At 34.0% G+C, this 26,697-nt stretch overlaps 1 protein-coding gene across 5 annotated transcripts in view; it reads right to left on the bottom strand.

Moving 5' to 3' along the window:
- DMD (dystrophin) overlaps nt 1-26,697 on the bottom strand; it is a 1,259,848-nt gene that overhangs the window by 663,073 nt on the left and 570,078 nt on the right. For all 5 annotated transcript variants that reach the window (XM_080910294.1, XM_080910293.1, XM_080910296.1 and 2 more), the window contains one exon: nt 17,871-17,988. In XM_080910294.1, coding sequence (XP_080766420.1) covers nt 17,871-17,988 — 118 coding nt within the window. The remainder of the gene's footprint in view (nt 1-17,870; nt 17,989-26,697) is intronic.

The raw sequence follows: 26,697 nt of genomic DNA, 5'->3' as shown, positions 1-26,697 counted from the left end.
ATGGCATGGATTCTCAGATGGAGCATTCTCTGGATGACCTTTCCTTCAGTCTATGCTCCACACTGTTTCTGTATTCTCACATGTGAATATTTTGTTCCTCCTCCTTAAAAGGACTGAAGCATCCACTCTTTTGTCTTCCAAGTTTTTGAGCTTCTTGTGTTCTGTGGATTGTATCTTGAGTATTTTGATCTTTTGGGCTAATATCCAATATAAGTGAGTAGATAGAATGTATGTTTTTTGTTGTTGGGTTACCTCACTCAGGATAATATTTTCTAGTTCTATCCATTTAACTAGGAACTTAATGAAGTCATTGTTTCTAATAGCTGAGTATTAATTAATTGTGTAAATGTACCACATATTCTGCATGCATTTATCTGTTGAAGATTATCTGGGTTCTTTCCAGCTCCTGGCTATTATAAATAAGTCTGATATGAACATAGTAGAGCATGTGTCCTTGATTTATTTTGGAGCATCTTTTGAGTATATTCCCAGGAGTGGTATAGCTGAGTCCTCACATAGTACTATGTCCAATTTTCTAAGAAACCTTCAGACTGATTTCCAGAGTGGCTGTACCAGCTTGCAATCCCACCAACAATGGAGGAGTGTTCCTCTGTCTCCACATCTTTGCCAACATCTGCTGTCATCTGAGTTTTTGATCTTAGCCCTTCTTACTAGTGTGAGGTGGAATCTCAGGGTTGTTTTGATTTGCATTTCCCTGATGACTAAAGATATTGTACATTTCTTTAGGTGGTTCTCAGGCATTCAATATTCTTTAGTTAAGAATTCTTTGTTTAGCTCTGTACCCATTTTAATAGGGATATTTGATTCTCTGGAGTCTAGTTTCTAGAGTTCATTATATATATATATATATATATATATATATATATATATATATATATATATATATATATTGGTTATTATCCCTGTATTGGAAGTAGAATTTGTAAAGATCTTTTCCCATTAGGATGATTGCCTTTTTGTCTTAATGACAGTTCCCTTTGCCTTACAGAAATTTTGCAATTTTATGAGGTCCCATTTGTCGATTATTGATCATAGATCATATGGCATTGGTGTTCTGGTCAGGAAATGTTCCCCTGTGCTCATGTGTACTAGGCTCTTCCTCACTTTCTCTTCTATTATTTTCAGTGTGTTGGGTTTTATGTGGAGGACTTTGATATACTTGGACTTCAGCTTTGTACATGGTGATAAGAATAAATTGATTTGCCTTCTTTTACATGCTGGTTGCCAGTCGAACCAGAAACATTTGTTAAAAACGCTGTCATTTTTTTAATGGATAGTTTTAACTCCTTTGTCAAAGATCAAGTGATCATAGGTGTATAGGTTCATTTCTGGGTGTTCAATTCTATTCCATTCATCCAACTTCCTGTCTCTGTACCAATATGATACAGCTTTTATTATGACTGCTCTGGAATACAGCTTGAGGACAGGGATGGTGATTCCCCAGGAAGTTCTTTATTGTTGAGAATGGTTATTGTTATCCTGTTTTTTTGTTATTCAAAATGACTGTGCAAGTTGTTCTTTCCAACACTATGAAGACTTGAGTTGGTGGTTTGATGGGAATTACATTGAATCTGTTGATTGCTTTTGAGAAGATTGCCATTTTTAATATATTAATCTTGCCAATTCATGAGCATGGGAGATTTTTCAATTTTCTGAGATCTTCAATTTCTTTCTTCGGAGACTTGAAGTTCTTGTCATACAGATCTTTCACTTGCTTGGTTGGAGTCACACCAAGGTATTTCATATTGTTTGTGACTATTGTGAAGGTTGTTGTTTCTTCATCTCTTTTTCGGCCTCATTATCTTTTTGAATGGAGGAAGGCTGATGATTTGTTTGAGTTAATTATATATCCAGCCACTTTGCTATAGTGGATGACATTGATGGATTTCTGTACATTGAACTATCCCTGAATCCCTGGGATGAAGCCTACTTAATCATTATGGATAATTGTTTTAATATATTCTTGGATTTGATTTGTGAGAATTTTATTGAGTATTTTTACTTCGATGTTTATCAGGGAGATTCACCTGAAGTTCTCTTTCTTTGTTGGGTCTTAGAGTGGATTAAGTTTAAGCATAATTGTTTCTTCATAGGATGAATGGGTAGTATTCTGTTTCTATTTTGTGGAATAGATTGAAGTGTTTTGGAATTAGGTCTTCTTTGAAGGTCTGATAGAATTCTTTACTAAATCCATCTGGTCTTGTGCTTTTTTTGGTTGGTAGACTTTTGATGACTTCTTCTATTTCTTTATCAGCAATGGGACTGTTTAGATCGTTTATCTGACCCTGATTCAACATTGGTATCTGGTATCTGTCTAGAAAATTGTACATTTCCTCCAGATTTTTGAGTTTTTTTGAGTATAGGCTTTTGTAGTAAGATCTGATGATATTTTAATTTCCTCAGTTTCTGTTGTTATGTCTCCTCTTTCATTTCTGACTTTTAAAATTTGGATTCTGTCCCTGTGCTCTCTGGTTAGTTTGGCTAAGTGTTTAACTATCTTGGTTATTTTCTCAAAGAACTCATTTCTGTTTTTTTTTTTTATTATTATTCTTTATATAGTTCTCTATTTCTTCTTGGTTAATTTCAACCCTGAGGTTTATTATTTCCTGCCTTCTACTTTTCTTGGGTGTATTTGCTTCTCTTGTTCTAGAGTTTTCAAGTGCACTGTGGAGTTGCTAGTGTATGCTCCCTCCTAATTCTTTTTGGAGGCACTCAGAGCTATGAGTTTTCCTCTTAGCAAAGCTCTTTTTATGCCCCATAAGTTTGAGTATGTTGTGATTTCATTTTCATTAAATTCTAGAAAGTCATCAATGTCTTTATTTCTTACTTGACCAAGTTATCATTGAGTAGAGCATTGTTCAGCTTCCATGTGTATGTGGCCTTTCTATTGTTTTTGTTGTTATTGAAGACCAGTCTTTGTCCATGGTGATATGATAGGATGCATGGGAATATTTCAGTCTTCTTGTACGTGTTGCAGCCTGTTTGTGACCTATTATATGGTCAGTTTTGGAGAAAGTACCTTGAGGTGCTGAGAAGAACATATATTCTTTTGTTCTAAGATGAATTGTACTATAGATATCTATCAAATCCATTTAATTCACAACTTCTGCTAGTTTCATTGTGCTTCTGTTCCATCTCTTTCCATGATCTGTACATTGGTGAGAGTGGGGTATTAAAGTCTCTCACTATTTTTGTGTATGGTGCAATATATTATTTGTGCTTTAGTAATGTTTCTTTTACGAATGTGGGTGCCCTTGGATTTGGAGCATAGTTGTTCAAAATTGAGAGTTCATCTTAGGTAGATTTTTCCTTTTATGAGTATGAAGTGCCCTTGATTATCTTTTTTGATAAATTTTGGTTGAAAGCCAATTTTGTTGATATTAAAATGGCTATTGCACCTTGTTTCTTGGAACCATTTGCTTGGAAAAATTTTTTTCCAGCCTTTTCCTCACAGGTAGTCTCTGTCTTTGATACTGAAGTGTGTTTCCAGTATGCAGCAAAATGCTGGGTCCTGTTTATATATGTCTTTTTATTGGGGAGTTGGTTTGATTGGTGTTATAAGATATTAAAGAAAAGTGATCATTGCTTCCTGGTATTTTTGTTGTTAGAGTTATAATTATGTGTCCATCTTATTTTGTGTTTGTTGAAAGAAGATTACTTTCTTTCCATTTCCAGGGTGTAGTTTCCCTCCTTGTGTTGGAGTTTTCCCCCTATTATCCTTTGTAGGGTTGTATTGGTGGAACAATTTTGTGTAAATTTGTTTTTGTTATGGAATATCTTGGTTTCTCCATCTATGGTAATTGAGAGTTTTGCTGGATCTAGTGTCCTAGGCTGGCATTTATGTTCTCTTAGAGTCTGTATAATATCTGTCCAGGATCTAGCTTTCATAGTCTCTGTTGCAAAGTGTGGTGTAATTCTCATCGGGTTGCCTTTATAAGTTACTTGAATTTTGCCCTTACTGCTTTTAGTATACCTTCTTTGTTGTGAACATTTGGTATTTTGATTATCACGGGACTTATGGAATTGCTTTTCTGATCCAATCTATTTGGAATTCTATAGGCTTCTTTTATGTTCATGGTCATTTCTTTCTTCATGTTAGGGAAGTTTTCTTCTATCATTTTATTGAAGATAGTTCCTGGCTCTTTACGTTGGGAATCTTTGTTCTCTTCTATATTCTTAGGTTTGGTCTTTTCATTGTTTCCTGTATTTCCTTGATGTTTTTGGTTAGGTGCTTTTTGATTTTGCATTTTCTCTGACTTCTTGTCAATGTTTTCTACGGTATCTTCTTCCCCTGAGATTCTCTCTTCTCTCTTCCATCTCTTGTATTCTGTTGGTGATGTATGTCATGCATTTATGATACTTGATCTTTTTTCTTGACTTTCTATCTCCAGGGTTGTCACTCTTTGGGATTTTTTTTTATAGTTTCTATTTCCACTTTTAGATCCTGGATGATTTTTGTTCAATTCCTTCACCTGTTTGTTTCTTTGTTTGTTTTTCCTGTACGTCTTTAAGGGATTTTTGTGTTTCCTCTTTAATGGCTTCTACTTGTTTCCCTGTGTTCTCCTTTATTTTCTTAAATGAGTTATTTTTGTCCTTCTTAAAGTCCTCAATCATCATCATCATGAGATGTGATTTTAAAAGTCAATCTTGCTTTTCATTGTGTTGGGGTATCCAGGACACACTGTGGTTGAAGAAATCGATTTTGATGCTACTAAGTTGCATTAGTTTCTGTTGCTTAGGTTGTTGAGTTTGACTCTTGCAGTTTGGTTATCTCTGGTGTTACTTGTATTTGCAGTTTTGACTGGAGCTTGTGTCTCTTGTGGGACTGTGAGCCTGTGATCTTAAGAGTGAGAGCACCTCTGGGAGACCAGCTTTCTCTAGGGAGGATTTATGTACTGAGAGGGCTGTGGTACAGCACAGGTGGAGACTGTACATATCTTGACTAAGGATCATAACAGAAAGTTCACATAATTATAAATAGAACTTGTTAGAAAGGGTCTTTTAAAAACTGTTCAATCCATAGTACTACCTGAAGACCCAGTTATTCCACTTCTGGACATATGCCCCAGAGAAGCTCCAACATACAACAAAGACACATGCACCACAATGTTCATAGCAGCTCTATTTATAATAGCCAGAAGCTGGAAAGAATCCAGATGTCCTTCAGTAGATGAATGGATACAAAAATTGTGGTACATTTACACAATGGAGAACTACTCAGCTATCAGAAACAAGGACCTTATGAAATTCTTAGAAAATGGATGCACCTAGAGAATATCATCCTGAGTGAGATAACCCAGTCACAAAAGAACAGACATGACATGCAGTCACTGATAATTATATACTAATCCCAGAAAGCTCTGAACACCACAGAAACAACTCACAGACTATATGATGTTCAAGAAAAACAAAGGCCGAAAAAAAAAAAAAAGAAAATGAAAAACCATTATGCTTAATATTTACACACCAAAAAAACTTTGACTAATTCAAGGTTACATCCTATTTTCCATGTACTTTATGCTCATTGTAACTGGTAAGACTTTAATGCACACTATCAAGCCTTAAAAAAAATCAAGTACTGACCAAAATGTATTCATACACGTTTATGCAAAAATGCTTAAAATCTGTACACTTATCTTAGTTTTTTAAAATAAAGTTGTTCAATTAAAAAACTGGTCAATAAAGGAAGTGAAAATTAAAAATGGCATTGAGATTTCATATTACTTCACTCAGAATATCCAAGATCCAAAAAAAAAAAAAAAACTGACAACGCTGTCTGGGTGTTAGAAAAGGGAATACTCATTCACTGTTGGTAGGAAAGCAAACTGTTGAAGCTACTATGAAAAGCAGATATACCATAGAATCCTGCAAATAAGTCCAAAAGAATTAATATCTTACCCCACAAATAACTTGGTTGTCCATGTTTATTAACACCATTTTCATAGATAGTTGGAAGTGGAAACAACTAAAATGCCCTTTAGCCAATGAATGCAAAATGTAAATTCAATATGTATACACAAAGGAGTACTATTCAGCTATAAAGAAAAGTGAAATCATGAAGTTTTTCAGATAAATTAATATAACTAGAAAATATACTGAAGTAAGTGAGGTAACCCAGTCACAAAAAAACACTCTTGCTCTGCAGGAATTAGAGAAAAGATCATCTAGAGACTGCTTCACCTGGAGATCCACCCCATATGCAGCCACTAATCCCATGCACTATTGCTGATGTCAAGTAGTGCTTACTGTCAGGAAACTGATATGGATGCCTACTTAGAGGCTCTGCTCATACTGACTGATACAGTGGAGAATGCTTGCAGCTAACCATCAGACAGAACAAGAGGACCACAATAAAGGAGTTAGAGAAAGGACTGAAGGAGCTGAAAGGGTCTGCAACGCCACGGGAAGAACAGAATTATCAACTAACCAAACCCACCACAGCTCCCAGGGACTAAAACACCATCCAGTGAGTTTGCATGGAGAGATTCCAGGTGCCTATGCTGCAGAGGATAACATTTTCTGTCATCAATGGGAGGAGAGGACTTTGGTCAAATGAAGGTTTGTTTTCCAAGTGTAGAGGAAAGCCAAGTTGCTGAGATGGGAGAGGGTGGTTGGAAGAGGGAGCACCTCCATGGAGAGAGAGAGAGAGAGAGAGAGAGAGAAACTCAAAACAGGCAAGATCAAGAAAATAAACCAATTATACATGAATCTCATACATAAACAGAAAATGTCAAAAGAGGACATACAAATGACTGAGAAACACATGAATGTTTAATATCATTGGTTATTGATGAAATACAAATCAAAACAACTCCGTGATTTCACCTTACACCTGTCAAAATGGTTAAGATCAATAAAACAAATGACAGGCTTTGGTCCTGAAAATGCAGGATACTTATCCATTCCTGATAGGACTTAAAACGTATAGAACCACTAAGGAAATTAGTGTTGCAGTTCCTCAGGTATGTGTTACTCAAGTTACTTAAAGACATAGCTATACCACTCCCACCCATATAGGTAAAGGATGCTTTATCTTACCACAGAGATACTTGCTCACCAATGTTCAATGCCTATTCATAATAGCTGAAAATTGGAAACAACCTAGATACTCCTCAACAAATGAATGGACAAAGTGTGGTATATTTACACAATTGATTAACATAGCTGTCAAAGATAAGGAAATCATGAAATTAGCAAGTAAATGGGTGGAACTACAAAAAATAAATCATCCCAAGTGATGTCATTTATTACTAGAATGACAAATATCATATGCCTTTTCTTATGTGTGGATATTAGCTGTTAAATCAATAATAAGAATGCTATAATCCATAGAATCACAGAGGTTAGATACAGAATAAGGCACTAGGGGGTATGGTTAGATCTTCCTAGAAATGATAAATACTAAAGATAATTATGAATGAATTGGGGGTTAGAACACAACAACGATCAAGTAAAGAGGGAGAGGGATAAAAAGAGCAAGGTAGGGATTACAAAGAAAGACAGCTAAAACTACGTCATATGATTAGTAGTATGGATAGCTATTATATTAGAAGTTCCTAAAAGATGTACATATATGAAGGCAATTTAAATGAATTCTCCAAACAGGGGAGACTTCTGTTCCAACTGAACCTGTTACCAAGCAAAATTTTCAAGATGGGAGTGGTTTACATCTAACTGAGTTGTTGGCCAAAGGAATAGTGAAAATTAAAAAAAAAAAAAAAAAAAAAAAAAAAAAAAACCCACGATGTTGCCATGGCTGTAGGTCTGTCTCCACAAACTGAAGGCAAGATGTTATTGCTGAGGACAACTTTAACACAACTCATTGAACATGGAGAAGTCAAGCTGATGCCTGAATAGGCCTTTCATCCATAGAGACTAGTGTTCTTGGTACTAGAAGGTACTCTGCTTGCTACCAGAGGAGAAATGTAACTACCAACCCACCTATAAATACTTTGAATACTTAGAATGGTGACCTATTGAAATACTCTAGTACAATAGAGGCACAAAGTTAGTGGGTAATCAACCAATATTTGTTTTGATTCAAGGTCCATTCTATGAGCTATAACACAAACCACCATTGATTGAATGATTAATAATCTGAGATATGAATGCCCAGGATGTAGAAGACAATCAAAAATTTATGTTGTACACAGTAATAAAATGACTCAAAATAATATTATGTAATATTCATAGAATAGTGCCTTGCTCAGCCATCATCAGTAAAGCCTCCTCTTACAGCAGATGACAAAAAAAAAAAAAAATGACCCACAGCCAGATAGTCCTAAGAGAGTGAGAGAGCTGGAATACTCAGACATAAGTGGGATCCCTCCATTAAAATCCCTCTGTTGAAGGCTCAGGGAACCTTTAAAATGAGGATAAAGAAAGACTGTCAGAACTAGTAGGGATGGAGGGCGCCAAAGAAACAAGGCCTTCTAAATAAAATATGAAGTTACAGAGACAGAGGCAACATGCACAGGACTCTAGAGCTGAAAGAGGAAGTAGACACATCCTCCGTCCTTAACCCTGACACTATCTCCATATAATAACCACTTGTAAATGAAAACTTAGCTTTCTCTGAGGCATATTCACTGGGGGAAACAAACTACTTTTAAGAGTAGACCACATACCTAGCATTAGATGACCAACAGAAAACAAACTCAACAGCATCTTTGAAGGTTCATTGTCTCATTACATGTCATAGATATACATGTAATCCTTTCAACAAGTCCTTTGCGCGCACGCGCGCGCGCGCGCGCGCACACACACACACACACACACGTATGTATGTATGTATGTATGTATGTGTGTGTGTGTATGTATATATAATGACTTCCAGTTTTGGGTTGTTGTGAAATTCCTGACTGTGCTAATAAATGGGTCTCTGCATTTTCATCTGATTCATGTGCCATTTCTATGACTCATTTTCTTCTGTTTGTTTTTCCTATTCTGATTATCTCTGCTTTTATTTCGCCTCATTATATTTGATTTTACAATTATCTCTTAAATAAATCATGCTCAAACTTCTTAATGCTAAGACCCTTAATATAGTTTGCACCCAATCCTAAAATTATTTCACTGTTATTTCATAAATGCAATTTTACTAGTCATAAATTATAATGTAAATATATGATACACAGGATATCTGATATGTGCACTCCCAAAATGGTTATGATGTAGAAGTTAAGGACCACTGCCTTAGATGCTTATTTGTTTTCTAGAAAAAAATAGAAATGAGGTAGGTGGATCTTGATTGGTTGGGAAGGGTCGTAGAACTCATATAAATAAAGGGAGTAGAAACTGTAATCAGAATAAATTATATGAAAATCTATTTTTAATAATAGAAAGAAGGCAACTATATATTAAGTGAAAACATCATTAAGAAAAAATATTTATAATATTTATATATAAAATCTATTTTACACATACATATCTATTATGCTTACATTCTTAAAATAAAGTTTTTCTTACTTCTGTAAAATACTTCATGTAACTTACAGAGTGAAGAGCAAAGGAACCGTTAGACCAGTCTTCACTATATTTCCTTTTCTCCTGATACCTTGCCTCTGTGCAAGCTATCCATCCCTGGTCATTTTCAAATTACCTCACTGCCACTGTGCTCTTACAATCTGTACCACACAGACACTTTCATCTCTACAAATTTGACAATTACACCATTGCTATCACAGCTCTCAATTCTCCCATCACTTCTTTCTTAAATCATCTATTCTCTTCAATATCCTGATTTCTAAAGTCATATTCATGACTAAATAAATATAACTATTTCTAAGAAGCCTTTCAGAAACCCCCTCACTCAGAGTCCAAAGCCACTCTTCTTTTTGTCTCTTTGTCTTTAATAATGGGCTATTGAAGTACTTTTCATAAACTACCTTGGCAGAATGTGATTGTTCAAGTACCTACATTTGATCACAAATTCTGTTAAGAAAAAGACAGAAGCTTCTTTCTCTTTCTATTCCCTCTATAGCCTCTGATATTAACTGTCACCAAGTAAACATTCAAATGCCTCTTGCACTAAACTGAACTCTTTTGTTGCCAGAATTTGCTAGATGTCATAAGAAGAAAATTTATATGGCTGACTACACTTCTTCTAAAATAAGTAACCATCTAATAGACTATACTTGAGAAAAAATATTGGTCGGCATTCCATTAGCAATAGGTATTTTATTAAAAAATGTATAGCCCAAAATAGACATTTTCTTTTGCTATGAAGTTTTTTATGCACTTGATTGTAGCATTGAATGATCGGTTGAGAAAACTGCTATAAAAATCATCCTGAGTGAGATAACCCAATCACAAAAGAACAGACATAATATGCAGTCACTGATAGTGGGATGCTAACCCCAGAGGCTCGGACTGCCCCAGAAACAACTCACAGACTGTGTGAAGTTCAAGAAAAAAGAAAAGAAAAGAAAACAAACAAACAAAAAAAGTCATGCTCAATCCTTACACACCAAGAAAATGTTGACTAATTCCGGGTTACACCCTGTTTTACATGTACTTTTTGCTCATTGTAACTAGTAAGACCTCAATGCAGAGTATCAAACCTTAAAAAAAAAAGGAAAAAAAAAGCCAAGCACTGACACAATTGTATTTGTATACATTTATGCAAAAATGTTTAAAATTTTTTCTTTTATCTTTGTTTTTTTAAATAAAGTTAAAAAAAGAAAATATTTTCAACTTACCTATTTCTTCTAGTTATCGAAAAACAAAGGTGAACAATAGAAAACAATAGTCTCCACACACAAACACACTCATGCACACACATGCACACACAGCTTTTTAAAAAGACAATATATCTATTTTTTTTATAAAAATGTAATTTGTTATGGCATACTTTTTAATTTTTAGCTGAATTAGTGCTATAATTTTCAGTTCATTGATAACATATTAAATAAATACAAATCTCAAAAACAAAAGCTTTTTGGAATCTAGATTTCCCCCAAGAATTTAAGGAGGGATCCAGAAACTAAGATATTAAGAACACCAGGACTGGATAAAAGAACATGTTGTCTTATCACTAAATTGGGTTTCTGTCCTTGTAAATTCTTTATATTTTAAAGTCTCAGTATTGGATTTAATACTTTCTGAATGGAAGTAGAACAATGAATGATAATTCTTGAAACAAAAGCAAAATAAATTGATCGGTAATGACAGCTGTTAAGTTTGCTGGACAGAGGAAACACTATTTCATAGTCATTAATAGCTGCACTATCCACAAACTTCATGAAATTTTATTTCACGCCTTTTTTCATTGTGTTTGAGTAGAGTTTAGGTTTCACACTTTTAATATCCCCTTTGCTACCCCTTCTGGTATTATAAACTGAGCTTCTTAGCATTTATTTTATAATTAAGGGACTTATTTGGGATAATATATATTTTTATGCTTTCCCTTTCCTACCTGATTGATACTGAATTTGCCTTTGATCGTTTTTAACAAAGATTTATTTTTGAAGAATATACTTAATACCTTTCTAAGCAGTAAGTGAATGGAATTAAACAACTTATATTTAAATAAAAGGATCTGCTCAAAGTTCCTCTAATAGAATGACTTTTGAACCTCCACCTACATTGTTTGTGTCTGGAATCCTTGAACTGTCACTTATTGCATTCTTGCTCTAAAAGTCGCAATGAATTATATATGTTTTGAATAAATGATTGCTTCTTTTCCTGTTGACTAATAAAAAGGGAGAGGTTATGTTTGTTGATTGCTAATGATAACTTCTTCAAGATCGATGACCTGATCCAGCAACTATGGAAGGAGCAGTAACTTAGTTCTGTGAAAATAGCCCGTATTTTATTTCACATTTTCAAATGATTGGTTTACATTAAATTATAGTATTTAACTTTTTATGTCTATAGGAGATATAATTTTCTTATTTTTCTGTGGTTTTGGTATGGTAAATAAAGAATTTTTAAACCTAAAAAAATGTTTGTTAATTCAAAAACATCCTAAGAGTGTATTATAATCTTTCTTCTGCTGAATATTCTATAATGTGTAACATCTGAATAATGTCTTTAAGCAATGTAATATGAATTCCTTCTCTTAAAATTTATATGATGTAACTGAATTTCTCAGAGAATTCTGGACTGTTATGAAAAGGCCATAGCTGAAAAATAACTCTAAAGAAATAATCAGTTTTTTAAACTCACTGTGCTCCTTCAGTAGTCCTTCCGCTTCGGTTGATAAAAACTAAAGACTTTTGCACTCTACTTCTCAAATCTCTCTCAGCTCACATTCTATAACAAGTTTCTCTCACCATGACACTCCATGCTGTTTTTTTAGTATCTAGGATATGCCATATATTTATATTAGAATAGTAAAAACTTACCACTCATTATCACCAACTCTTTTATTATAATAATTATTTATAGTAATCCACAAGTTTTCCACAGAAAATACAAGTACAGTTATGAAAAAGATAAAGAGTTGGTTTTCCAATTCTTGAGGACGATCTCTAATTAAACTATCTCACGTAAGTGGCTTAGATTCTTTCTGATCAAGAGTAGAAGAACAAAGACATATTGAGTGTCTCAGCTCTCAAGCCAATATTACCATCTAATTACAAGTGCCTGCTTCACAAGTACATCCTTCCTCTAGATATGACAAACATACAGCTGACCAGGAATATGAATTACACCTAGAGTAGGGTAAGAGTGTTTTTGAGATGGGACATATGCCTAGATTGGTGACGTAAAATAGAATTTGTCTCTTCTTTTCACAGAACAAATATAAGCAAGACTGCTCTGAGTTGCACAAAGAATTAGATGGATCGCAGCTCTTTTTTTTTTTTTTTTTTTAACAAATGAAGATAACAAAGAAAATGCCTAAATATGCCAACGATCCAAAGTATCTACAGTACCCTATCAGCTTCCAGTTTAAGATTCTGACTGATCCATGGTTATAACTCTTGTCAAGCAGAACACAGATAACATGAATAAGATGGAGAAAAGTATACTTCCATGGTACTTCCAAGTTAGCAGAGGTTAAGAGGTTCTGACCCTTTTGGACAATTGAACTCAAGTCGAAAACTTCTAGGAAGTAGAATGATATCGGAGTCCTGCCCTGAATGTTTCAATGTCTATCTTTTGCATTGTTTTCCCTTGTCTTCGATCTTACAGTAGAAATGATTTTAAAAATTAATTCTTTGAGAGGTTTATAAAACATATTTTGATAAAATTCACTCCACATTACCAACTGCTTCCACATTCAACAAACCACTACCTATCTACACTATTTGGAGATTTATTCTTTTAAAACATTTTTAGGACCATATTTTGATGCCTAAATAATATTGGATGTGTGGACTTAGAATAACAGTGATAAATTTCCTCTCAGAGAAAACTGACTCTTCTTCTATTACCTAACACTTACAATAGCTTCATGGATAAGGGTAGATGGTATACTCAGTTCTCGTATTCTGTCATAGTTATGTACATAGTGTCAATACTGATATAAACAAGCAGTATGTGAAGCTGCTCTTCTGTGACGAAGAGATACTATTTTCTTGTAATCATTTAACACCCTCTTTCCACTTCATCTTCCACAATGCACACTGAGGTTTGAGTGGGGAGAAAGATGTAGAATATATAGAAGCATTTTGTAGTCTTGTGGGACAGCATTCTAATTACAATCTATTACAAATACAAGCTTCTCAGATGTACTCATCTATGGGATATAATAATAAGTCATTAGGAACTGGTTTAATACTATGCCCATTTAGCAGTATAATGATATTAGGCTCTCCAGTGAGACCTATGAACTTTCAAGCTATAGGTAGTTAGCTTGATTATAGTTCCATATATAGGTATTTAGCTTGGTCTCATCTGATAGAGTAAGTCTTAAATCTAATCAGAAAGTTTTTGGTTACTCCCAGTATGTATATGCCACTATAGTGCCACTGGGAACGTCTTGCCAGTTCAGTAATTACTGTATTCAAAGCATTTGCAGCTGTGTTAGGTTAGTCATTACTTTTCACCTCTGGTAGAACACATAGCACCCTTTGACCCTGAAAACTGAGAGAGTAGAGATAAAGGTCCATACTAGCTTGAATTCTCCATGGTTTTTATTTAAATATATGATGCCTTCAGCAACAAGATCTTATAGATAACAAGTTCACACAACTATGATTTACCTCAGCCAGTGACTGGGGGAACAATGGTTTAGGGAGGTAAATCTTCTAGGACTAGGTCACAAACCTAATGCTATTACTAGGGTTCACTAGTACTTTGCATTTCTACAACACGTGTAAGTGATAATTCTCTAATGAAATATACAAATATTTATAGGATAAAAATATAAACAGGAGCAACAAAGGGTTATGTTCAGCTCATTGTAACATGGGCACCAATGCTTAAATCTCTCAAATATATAATCCTACCTATTCTTTGATTAACCTGCCTTTTGAAAAATATTTTATTGTTGGACAATTTCATACACGTGCCTACTGTATTTCAACTATATTTACCTTCGTTGTTACGCTATGCCATTTCTACTCACACTGAATGCCCAACTTAGTCCCCCAAAGTCCCTTTCCTACTTTCATGCCTTTTATGATTCACTGAGTTTAATTAGGTTTTCTTGTATGAACACATGTGTGGGTTTGTTTACTTGGAGACTGTGTAACTTACCAGTCAACTATATCACTGAGAAAAAAAAAAAAGACTCTTCTCTCAGCTACAGTTTAGTGCTTATAATTTCTCATGGAGGGTAGGGTCTGGTAAGTTCCTCTCCCATTGTGATGGGATATTGACAGTTTCAAACTTGTCCCAGCTTATAGGTAACCACAGTTGATATATAATCAGCATTTTTGGCTTACCTATCAAAGGCCTTAATATTATAGAGGCATTGGTTTTATTTCTAGTTGCTTACCTTTCTACCACACCAAGAAATTAGTGGATCTTTCCTAGGACTTCATGTTCTATCTCTAAAATGTGAATAATAAAACCTATTTCATTTATAGGGAATATTGAAATGAAACAAATTACATGGATTTCCTTAGATACCCAGATAAATTTTTCTTTTAGAATTTATTTTTCTACATAACCTTTTTCAGGATTCCCAATCAGTCTTCAGTGTTAAGTGTTTTGGTTTGCTGCTATTTTGGTGGTGAGATATACAAACAGCTACGAAAATTTGTTAAATTCCCTCTAAATGTGTATTCAAATAATTGAAACAGGTTTTAATTAAATATCACTAACCAACACTCACTGAGATTTTATTAGGGTTCTGCCCTAAGCATTCCAAATGCTATTTCAAGTAATTCTCCCAAACCTTAAGGCTGATATAAGTAATTCTAGTTTTTTAGAAAAGGAAACGAGGTCAGAAGTTTATAGAGATTAGTCTTTTTATCCAAGGGCACAAGGGTAAATGGCAAATCCAGGCAGCTTTCTGTCAAAAACTTCCTTGTACTTTTTTTTCATATGGCTTCGGAATTGTGGGAGTTATGGAAGAAAAAGATACAAAAGCATGACCCTCAAATATAAGTGCTAGAGGACTCATATTGGACAGAATTATTTGTGAAATGAACCAATTAATAAAAACAAACAGATTCTTTCTTTCCATATCCTCTGCACTGCTATGCAAGGCACTGTGGTATCATGCTTTGCAATATTGACAAGCAAGAACAAGAGTTTTGAGTAATTCAGATAACTCTAGGTAAGCAACTTCCAATCATTCTAATTTTATGTGCTTTTGGCCCCTGACCCAGTCCTTTCAAAGAAGAAAATGACCATGAAAGGTTGACAAATTCAGCAGTGAAAGAACTTCAGAAAACGAAGCACTCTGAACACCAGAAAGCAGCATGTTTTATGTGTCATGTGAAGTCACTGAGAAGGAAATTTACTCTATCACTTATAGAAAAATATGAGCATCACCAATATGATTACCTGAAACAATAGATATGGAGGAAATTGTTTTATATAATAAATCATATAGCTATTTTGTAGACATAATTATTTCAGGTCTATTAGTACTAGTGAGGAAAATGACTAGTCACTGGTTTTGCTCACGATATAATATAATAACCAAATGTATTTCCTAACTGTTCAAAGTTATGAGCTGAGATTTACCAAGTAGTGAATTGTTTCAACATACTATCACAATATATTAAATGTTTTTCTCTTAAATGGTTCTTTAAAAAAAAATCCCTAGGAGATTAGACATAGCTATAGATACAGATATGGATATAGACATGTGTTAAAAAAAAGGAAGATCAAAACCATTAATGAGCAAATGCAAATTAATGAACAAATATTTTCCACTGTATCCTTGAAATCCAAATCTATATGAAGAACAATTATACTCTGAACATTAATGTGGCTTTCAGAGTATTGAATTATCATCCTATTTCATAAATTTCAAATATGGGGATATATTAGAACACAGCAGGACAACAGCTGACATTGTCTAGACAAACATATCATGTCAGAATTATCATGATAGCAGAATTAGGAACTTAATGGGTTTTCAGATTCCAGCTTATGCTTTTAGTAAGCAACATGACATGTTTCAACAGGATTTATATATTAGAATTGGTTCTCTTATGTTACAATTACTTATGGAGATCTCACTCCTAAAAGACAAAATCTTAGAAAAACAGAATTATTTGCATCAGTGGAAATTAGTAGAGAAATACAAACTTCCCTCCAGTTACTCAGTTGTAACCTATATCATGAAAAAACGTAAAGACAACAGAGAAAACAGGATTGCAAGGGAAAATAGAAAATTTGCACCTGATGTTTTACAGATATTGTAAAATGTATTAATTCTACTTTTCTCTTAGAGAAAAAGTTATCTATTATAAACAAAATAAAAATGACTAAGAGTCTGTTTATATTAGCATTAATATCTTTACCAATTTTTTTCAGACAAGAGACTAATCAATTACATGTATAATGAAAATTCAGTATCTTACTGAGTCACTCACTAAGATCTACTTTTTTGAGCTGGTATATTGCAACCTGTATGGAACTGTCAGCTTCCTACTAGGAAAGAAAAGTTCAGATACATGAACTGAACAACTCCTTGTTGACCATAACAATATTCTTGACATGCTGGAGATATAAATGGCATTCTGAAATATATTCTAGAACAACAGATCCTAAGTTTATTCTTTTCCAAAATCAGTATTGGAAGACACTAGCTAGTTTCTTTCCAAATCTGTACACCTTCTTCCTGGGATTAATACTGATATTATTTTTATGCTATCTTTGCAGTCATAGGCTCATGTCACATGTCACAACCAATAAACTATAAAAATTAATGCATACTTCTTTTAGGCTTGGCTCACCACAAAACCTCATGAACAATGAAATCTTGAACAATTTGATTAACTTGGAAACCAGTTATTTAGATACCAAAAGATACTATGAAACTGCATCAGGTGACTTTGTGAAAACTTGATATGTACCTGTACTCTACATGCTACTCAATGATTCTTGGTAAATGGTAGCTATTGCAGGAGTCACTGTAGACAGACATTAAAGATGGTTCATAAAACAAGTGTTGGCTCAGCCCAGCAACCAAGATTGATAAGGGGAGACTGGCATCTCCATGAATGCCGGCTCAGACAGATGGTTGGTAAGAACCCAATATTCCTCCACACTATGTTTACCACATTCCTCATGAGGCAACAAAAACCCTACCTTTATGAAAATCACAGCTTTGTAACTCACTGAAATTATATTCAGTGATTGTCTGACTTTACATATTAAAAGTGTTCTTCAGGGAAATAGTTCTCATATTCAAATATTTCCCATTTTCTATTCCTTGAGCTATTACTGGAGTTTAGTGCATCTGACTTTAATCTTTCGTGGCCCATTAAGAGACTTACTTCGATCAGTAATGATTGTTCTAGCTTCTTGATTGCTGGTTTTGTTTTTCAAATTCTGGGCAGCAGTAATGAGTTCTTCCAACTGGGGGCGTCTCTGTTCCAAGTCTTGCAGTGTTGCCTGAAAGAAAAAAAAAAGGAAAAAAAAAAAAAAAAAAAAAAAAAACTCTTGCATCAGGAGTTCTCCAACATTGTATCCTCTTTTTATACAGCGCCAAGTAAAAGTACTATTTTTCAAACCAGCTAAAACACTTTTAGAAACAAAAATAAGTACCTGAATATGAATCTCTAGTTTGCAAGGCTTTATAGAAAAATTACTGAATGCCAAATGAGTTTCACCTTTAGATACAAGATAATTTCCAAAGAAAATATTAGAGACTTGCCTCTCCACCTAAGAACTAACATGGAATCATTTCCTACTATCTGAGTTTATGCAAATAAATTGATAAAAATATAATTTTGATTTATGACAGCATATTTTAAAGGGTTAGTTATATTTATAACCTCATCATATAGCATTATACATATATTAGAAACAGAAAAATCTCATGTCATTTAAGTTACATATTTTAATTTCTTTGTAAGTAAAATTCATCACATACAGTATGATAAGGTGATACATGTGAACTATAGCAGATTTCCTTAAAGTTGCCTGACTATAAAAAATCACCTAACTTCTTTGAACCATATCAGAGCCAATGAGATAATAAAGAACTGGTAATACACATTGGTAATAAATTCTCTACTTCACCATATGATCAATAATGTTTAGATAGCAACACTTAAACACTAGTCCTCAGAGTCTTCCTTTATATAACTATTTGGGTTTATATGTGTTTATGTATATACATGTATGCAGATGCAGCCACCTAACTATGTGCACATTGAGATTGTAGTGTCAGGTTTCTTCCTCAACCTCTCTCTACCTTACTACTTTGAGACAGTGTATATACAAGAATGTACAGATCATGATTTTCAGCAAGATTCAGTGGTCCTCTTGTCCTTACTCCTGGAAGATGGAATCCTAGAGGTTGGACTAGAAGCTCGAATCTTTATGTTTATGCATCAAGCACACTTAAACACTGAGACACCTCTGAAATGCTCATATAAATAAAATCAAAATTTTGATTTAATAGTGTCTTTTTATACTATGCAAAATAATAAAGTCAGCATTAAGAACAATTAAGTTCAATGGTAATATATAAGAACTTTCTTGTATCTTCAAGCATCAATCTCCTCTGCTTGCTAACATAGTCTCTATATGTCCCAAATCTTAATGATAAAACTAAATGTGTGCAAATTATGAACCTCTTCATTCTGCTTCTAAAACTTGATGTATTTTATTTTAATTTGGTAAACAATAATTACTATTAATTTAAAACCACTCTGGCAGATGCTATGTGTGGATTTTTCCCTAAGTCCATAGGCTATCTAGTTCAAGGTTCTTGGTCATCCTAGCAGTATTGAGTATGAGATCTATGTCATGCAGTGGGCTTTAAATCAAAACAGATATTGGTTGGTTTCTCCCACAAGCTTTGAGATACAGTGACACTACTGCATCTAGCAAGCAGGATACCAGTGTACATGAGATTTTTGGCTGAGTTGGTATTTATGTTTCTTCTTTGGTAGCATGTACAGTACCTCCTGGTACCAACTATCACATAGGTTTTTATGCTCAGGGTGCTTTTCCTGAATTCAGGATTGTTTTAGCTATCCTGGTTACTGTTGGTGGTGATGGTGTGTATGCATTTCTATACAAGCTGAAAATTATCCTTTAAAGATCTATGAAGAATTGAAAGTCAGTTGGAATTTTGGTGGGCATTTCACTGAATCTCTATATTTCTTTTGGTAGGATAGCCATTTTACTATATTAATCTGACTGATTTATGAGCATGAGAGGTCCTTCTGTCTTCTGATAGCTCTTCTTTTTCTTTCCTCAGTGTCCTATTTTTTTTGTCTTACAAGTCTTTCCTTTGCTTTGTTAGAGTAATTCCAAGATATTTTATATTATTTTGGACTATGATGAAAGGTGTGGTTTTCCTGATGTCTGTTTTTAGAATTTACATTCCAATCTTGCCACCCCTTCAGTCCCCTCTCCCACAGATTCTCATCTCTTTCTTCCTTCTCCTTGCCTCTGAAGCAGATACTTTCACCCAAACATTAAGCTGAAATCTGGGGACTCCTATGGTCAGATTAGGGGAAGGATTGAAGAAGCTGAAGGGGAAAACAACCCTACAGGAAGACTAGCAGTTTCAACTAACTCAGACTCCAGGGAGCTACCAGAGACAGAACCACCAACCAACCTGATGACTTTCTTAATCCATTAGTCATTTGTACATAGGAGGGGTATTGATTACTTTGAGTTAATTTTGTATCCAGCTACTTTGCAGAAGGTATTTATCCGTTGAAGGAGTTCTCTGGTAGAATTTTTGGGGTCATTTATGCACACTATCATATCATTGCAAATAAAGATGTTTTCTTTTTATTATAAATGAAGCAGCAATCTTCACTGCTTCCTTTCTGCTAACAGTGAAGATTGCTAGTTAGCCTACCTGTTTTCTTCCTCCGAGTAGCCTATGAGCTACCAGAAAGTGCCTGTTGACATTTGCAGCTGGCTAAAGCAATGAGTGGAGGGGGAGATACTAGGAAGAAATACGGTATGATCCACTAGGGAGCTGGATATGGGGAGAAGAGAAACTATTGTAGATGATATGCTACAGAGTTGGTGATGAAATTTCAAATGCAATGCTAATAAAATTGAAAGATGAAATTTGGTAGCTAGTAATAGTTCTAAACCTTCCTTATCTCTTATGCCCTTTGACTCAAAATAATTTTCTAAGGATTCTGGTTTTGGAAAGGGCAAAGCTGGATCATTCTTTCGTATTTCCGTTGTGAATAGGTAAGGGGATCTGGTTTCAGATTTAATCTCAATGACTTCTGGGAATATTAAAATACTAGATAAACTTGTTCAAACACTGTACGTTTATTTAGAGCATTTCACTTTATGTGCACTGAAAAATCGGAGGGGCAGCTTTTAACAGCTCTTCCACATTTGTACGTTGTGATTGCTCAGAAGAAAAATTCAATTTTCAGGTTTCTAACTTTTATAGTTTCTTTATATAAAAGTGTGTTTGAAATATGGAACAAATTGCCAAAGACAGCTATTGAAGTAAGTAGAATGAGTAAGTTGGACAGTGTTGAACAAGTTTCAAAGTAGGAACTGTAGTTGTAGACAGATTTTATAAAATGCAACCCATTCCAGTGTCAGAATGCTAAAGTCTGTAATCAGTGACACGCAAGCTGAGGTCTTCTCACCTATGCTTAAACATGTTACCTCAAAACCACAAATAAGTCAAATACTCATCTCAAATTTGATAAAGAAACAAATACATGTAGTCAAAAGGAGACATTTATCCATATTGTTTATTCACATTAGCACAAGATTTTTCAAACTCTAAATATTCTAAGGGCTCTGGATGTAACAGTGAATAATGTATTTTTATAGTTACATAACTAGTTGAAGTTATTTTTAATACCTGAAAGTCTTGGATTAGAAGTAACTACCAGAATATTTTTCTTTGATTTCATATTAGTTCCCTCTCGACTGTTAATATCAGTGTTTGCTTTTTACTTGGAGGTACTTGATGTTTGCTCTACTTCTGTTTACTTTTGAGATTTTCAAGTTCCCCCTGGAGAAGTGTGTTGTAAAGCTACTCCATCAACTTTCACTTGAACTTTCCCACACTCTAAATGAATCCTGACCACAAGGAACACCTTTACTGCTGTAATTAGCAAGCATGTCAATTTAGACTTAAAACAAGCCATTTTCTCTTCTGATGAACAGAATTCATCTCAGCCTATTGTGAAACCTGTTCTCTAGTTGGGCAACTCTCTAATTCTGCTGAGGAACACATGCTTTGTAATCAGCCAAGAAAATTATTAATGACATCTTAAAAAAAAAAACCTTATAAAAATGTGAGGACATTCGAATCTGCAATATAGCCCAGCACTTCTGAGCAAAGTAACAAATCTTTATTACATTCACAGGTCAAGACACACAAACATCCATTTCAAAATGTTTGTACAATTGTATTTTTTGCTGTGGAACTCAGCAGAAATTAATATTCTCCCTTTAATGTAGTTTTTCTGTATGGTAGATTAAGAACATTCTTTGATTTTCTTTGTAGAAAAAAAAGGAAATGATAAGTATTTTCCATTAATATGCTATAAAATAACAACTCCAAGACATTTTCTAAGAAACAGAACAGTAATATAATGTAAAAAAGATTTGTTTTTTCTCGATTTTTATGTATACTTTATTTAATTGGTTTTAATAACTTCTTTGACTCAGAAATGCAAATGAATTCTATAACTTGTCAAATGCAAGTAGTTTCATTTGTTGCCTATAGAGCTATCCAAATATCAGAAAACACCTGAGATTAAACCATAATTCAAAGTACCTACCTTCTAAATATCTATCTTCCGAATTCCATTCTGTGCCTCAATATGTTGTTCTTACCAGATGCTACCCTCTCAAACACACTGTGACTCTCATGTAATCCACAGATGAATTTCAGGGATCCTCTGTCATTGACTTTTCTCACTGTGGCTTCAGTCATGCTACATGAGTAGAATGCTAAATGCTTGTGTTTATTTCTCTGCTATGTGCCAAAATTTTTTACTATATAAATACCTGATATGAACAAAACTAAAGCCATTACATGCTTAACAGTACTTAAGCATGATAATGTATTGTATCTACGTGGATGCTATCATTCTGAAATAAACAAAACCCAGGAAAGGAAGGAATCAATGCTACTTCTACAGAGACCTAAGGCGGCTATCAGGCTTTACTACAAACAGCTTACCCCTTGGAGATGAGAATTCATCATGGATTCCACTAGCTGAGCAAAGGTGGAAGGAAAAAAAAAACTTCAAATACAAAGTGAATCAGAACTCTTTAATCCTACTAAATCCCCTCAGGGTTGAAGGAAGTGGTTATAAATAGTAATCCTATAAAAAAGGAAGTTAAACAGTGAAACCATATATTCAAAAACTAGGTCATTTTATGTTCTGAGAAAAAAATTATTTTCACATTCATTTTAAAAGGAATATCAAAATAACACTAAAATAGAAAAATCTAGAGGCAACTGAATATTTATTTCTTCTATATCTATAAAAAGAGCTTAACCAAGATTTTTTTCTATTAAACATTCTTCATATAATTTAAGTTACAACAAATATTTTTGGTGATTTTCAATTGTTGTCATGTTAAAGAAACAAGCATAAATTAAGCTTAAATATAGTGATAAAATTTTCATATGATTTAAAATATCTTCACAAACACTACAGAGGTGGACTAGTTTATGGTACCTTGTCATATATGAAAAAAATAAGCATTTTGGTGGGGCAGTTACTGTAACATTTTATAGCTGAAAAAGCCTTTAGCATTGTTTGTACTAATCATCTCTGTCACTGAAAACTTTGACTTTGCCTTGTAACCTTCCATGTAATCAGCTAATTCTCCAAATATACTGGCTGAATGCAAATCTGCCTTTATTGCCCTCCAATTCTTCAGTTGTCACACATTAAACACATTTTTCCTATGTGGCATAACATTTCTACTCTAAATGATCAGCATGTCTACTGATAAGTTCTTCATAAGCACTTCCTGACCACTAGCTTGGTTTGGTTATCCTTCTATTTTTTATTCATCAAAGACATTCTTTATTAATAAACATTTTCATATAATTTCAAACATTCAGGAGCACAGAAAATCTCAAAGAACTCTCTTATTCTCTTCACCCAGATTTACAGAAAACATTGCTACATCAGTCAGTGTGTGTATGTACTTGTGAGTCTAAAATCTGTTCACAAAATAGTACATTTATTTTTCTGTACCATGTGATTAAATTTTCAAATATTTCTTTTAAGCATAGTAGAGTAACATTGAAGGAACCTGGGGGCTTTTGCCAGACTTAATCCTACATCCTCAGGTCAAGGCTACACTAAGTTCTCTACCCACAGTTCTTGGGAGAAACAGAATCATTCTTGAAAAACTAGAGGATGTGCTGACTGATAGCCATCTGACCCTCTAGAGAGTCCCAGTTAGGGTCCTGACTCATATGCTCACTAACCAATAGGTTTAAAGGTCAGTATGCTTAGCCAATGAATTTAAGTTATAACCTTGCTGATGTAACCTTTACCCCTAAAAAGTATAAAAACTGTAACAGCCTTTCGAGGTCACCTCTCCTCTGGATGTAGGCAACCCCAGTACACTGGACGAATAAACCTCTTGCTTTTGCATTGATCCCTGATCTCTCATCTCATTCATGGGAGCCTCAACTAGATAAGACTCAATTTGGGTCTTACAACATATGTCTGTAGTTCTAGCAATTTGGAATATTGGGTCAGAAGGACTAGCCTGTGTTTCAGGCAACCATGGGGTACATAGTGAAGACTATCCCAGCCAGAGCTATATTGGAAGACATTATTTTAACATTGAACTTCCTGGATTTTCCTTTTTAATTTTTTCAGAAAACATATGCTCTATGTGTCTAATATCCTATCTAGTCACATTGTTTCTGTTTGTTTGCTTGTGTGTTTGTTTTTTGTTCATTTGGTGGTTTCTTGTTTGTTTGTTTGCTTTGGTTTTGCTTTTGTTTTATTGGTTTTCTCTTTTCGTTTCTTTTGTTTTTCTTTACTATTTTCTGTTAATATTCCATGTTATATACTTAGACTTAAAGATCTAGAGCTAGAGCTAGACTTTCCAAATATGATGGATTCTGTGGTGTTCAGGTTTATTTCTAAAGAGCAAATTTTTTCCTCTGTATGACCTTAGCATGGTTTCTAAGCCAGGAAATTGAACATAGCTTTAGTAGTATAACTTACCTAAATTTCTTATTCTGAGAATGGTAGTAACTCTTCCAATGGCCTTCAAAGCTATATTATTTTGTTTTCTGGGCTAAGCTCACGAACATAATTTAGGTTTCATGTTTTCTTTGTCTTCTTTTTTCTAAACTACTTATATGCTTTCTTTGACATTGATTGGGGTGGTTTGAATATGCTTGGCTAAGGAAGTGGCACTTCCTGAGTAGGTGTGATCTTGTTGGAGGAAATGTGTCATTGTTAGGGTGGGCAATGAGACTCTTTTCCTGACAACATGGGAGTCAGTCTTCCCCTAGTTGTCTTCAGATTAAGACATAGAACTTTCAGCTCCTCCTGCACCATACTTGATTAGATGCTGCCATTCTTTCCACCATAATGATAACGGACTGAATCTTTGAACATGTAACCCAGCCGCAAATATTTGCTGTCTTAATAAGAATAGCCTTGGTCATGGTGTCTGCTCACAGTAATAAAACCTTAACTAAAATAATAATGTTGGTACTTTTGAAAATCAGATGCTATTTTGTACAATGTCTTCTAATTGGACTTCCAGCAAATATTATTTAGTATTCTTGATGTGGAACTAAAGAAGGAAAGGGGATGTATCCGTGAAAAAGGTCTCCCTTACTCTTAAAAATATGGTAATAATGGGGCCAAAATGTAAATAAGAAGTCAAAATAAACATGGGTATTATAATAGTGGAAAATAATACATGGTAAAGGTGTCCAAATAAATTTATGGGTCAAAGGACACCTTAAGGAGTTGCCTCACTGGCACTTATCTCTCTACCTATATTACACAAAATGATTTAACAGCTGTTACTAATAGCCATCAAGATGATCATGAAAAACTCACAGGCCTTTTACTTCTGTAAAAGTGACAGAGGACCTTTGCTTCCTACAGAATGTTCTTCACCAGTTTCATGTGGTGGGCATAGTAGGAATTTTTCTTTGAAACCTCTGAACTATAGCTTAAGGACTTCAAAACAATTTTGCAAAAGTGGTTTATTTCCACATGATTTTATATTTCTCTCATATGATGTCAGATTCACATTTAGTTTCTAATGGCTCTGCAACATTCCCAGGATCCTTTCCAATTTCCTTATGCAAATATATTTTCCTAAATTTTTTGTTTTAATATGGCATATTTCCTTTTGGGTTACAGTATACCCACTTCTGTACCTTTAGATGTTAAACTGCTCATTAACATACTTTCAAATACACTGAATATTGTGATTCCATGATATTTTAATGTATTTATCAATTACAGGACACTAGTAAACATGGCCCTTAACATATGGGTTGATCATTTAATATCTAGTTGAATTATATTATTATTTTTAGTTATTCCCCCCTTTTTTGCACAAACTACTGTTTCTTTTTTTATTTTTTAAAAGTTTTTAGCCATTAAGTTTCAAAATTTAATTGAGATAATCACAGGTTCCCATCCTGGCCATACAGCTTTAAATCTCTTGTATATCAAAGAAGTAGCAAAGAATCCTTTGTATGCAACAACCATTAGACTGGTTGGTTGGACCAAGTAACAAAAAATAATGAGCATGTTTTCAAACAAGTTTAGACAAAAATATTATAACCTCTTTGAAAAATAATTTTTTCATCAGACTGAAGCCTCAAACAGGGTCAAACAGGCGTCATGAGCTTGGATTGCATGGAGAGGATTCCTACCTTCAGTTTTGACTTAAAATTTTTTAATTATGTTTTTTAAACAGAGGATCTACCTGTTTATATTGGGTCCCACAATTATATACTTGACCTTAATTATAAAACTCTTAGATTGGTAAAGAATAAAAGTTATGTTATTTTTTTAAGAATTGGGATAATTGTTAATTATATAAATCTTAACTTTATTTAATCCTTAATTGTTTAAGAAATAATTGAAATTTGTCATTTAAACTTCTATTATTTACTTCCTGAAGTTGAAT

The sequence above is a fragment of the Micromys minutus genome (assembly GCF_963924665.1).
Source record: "Micromys minutus genome assembly, chromosome: X".
Lineage (NCBI taxonomy): Eukaryota > Metazoa > Chordata > Mammalia > Rodentia > Muridae > Micromys > Micromys minutus.
The sequence above is the reverse complement of the archived record's forward strand: the minus strand, read 5'-3'. Positions and strand labels throughout refer to the sequence as shown.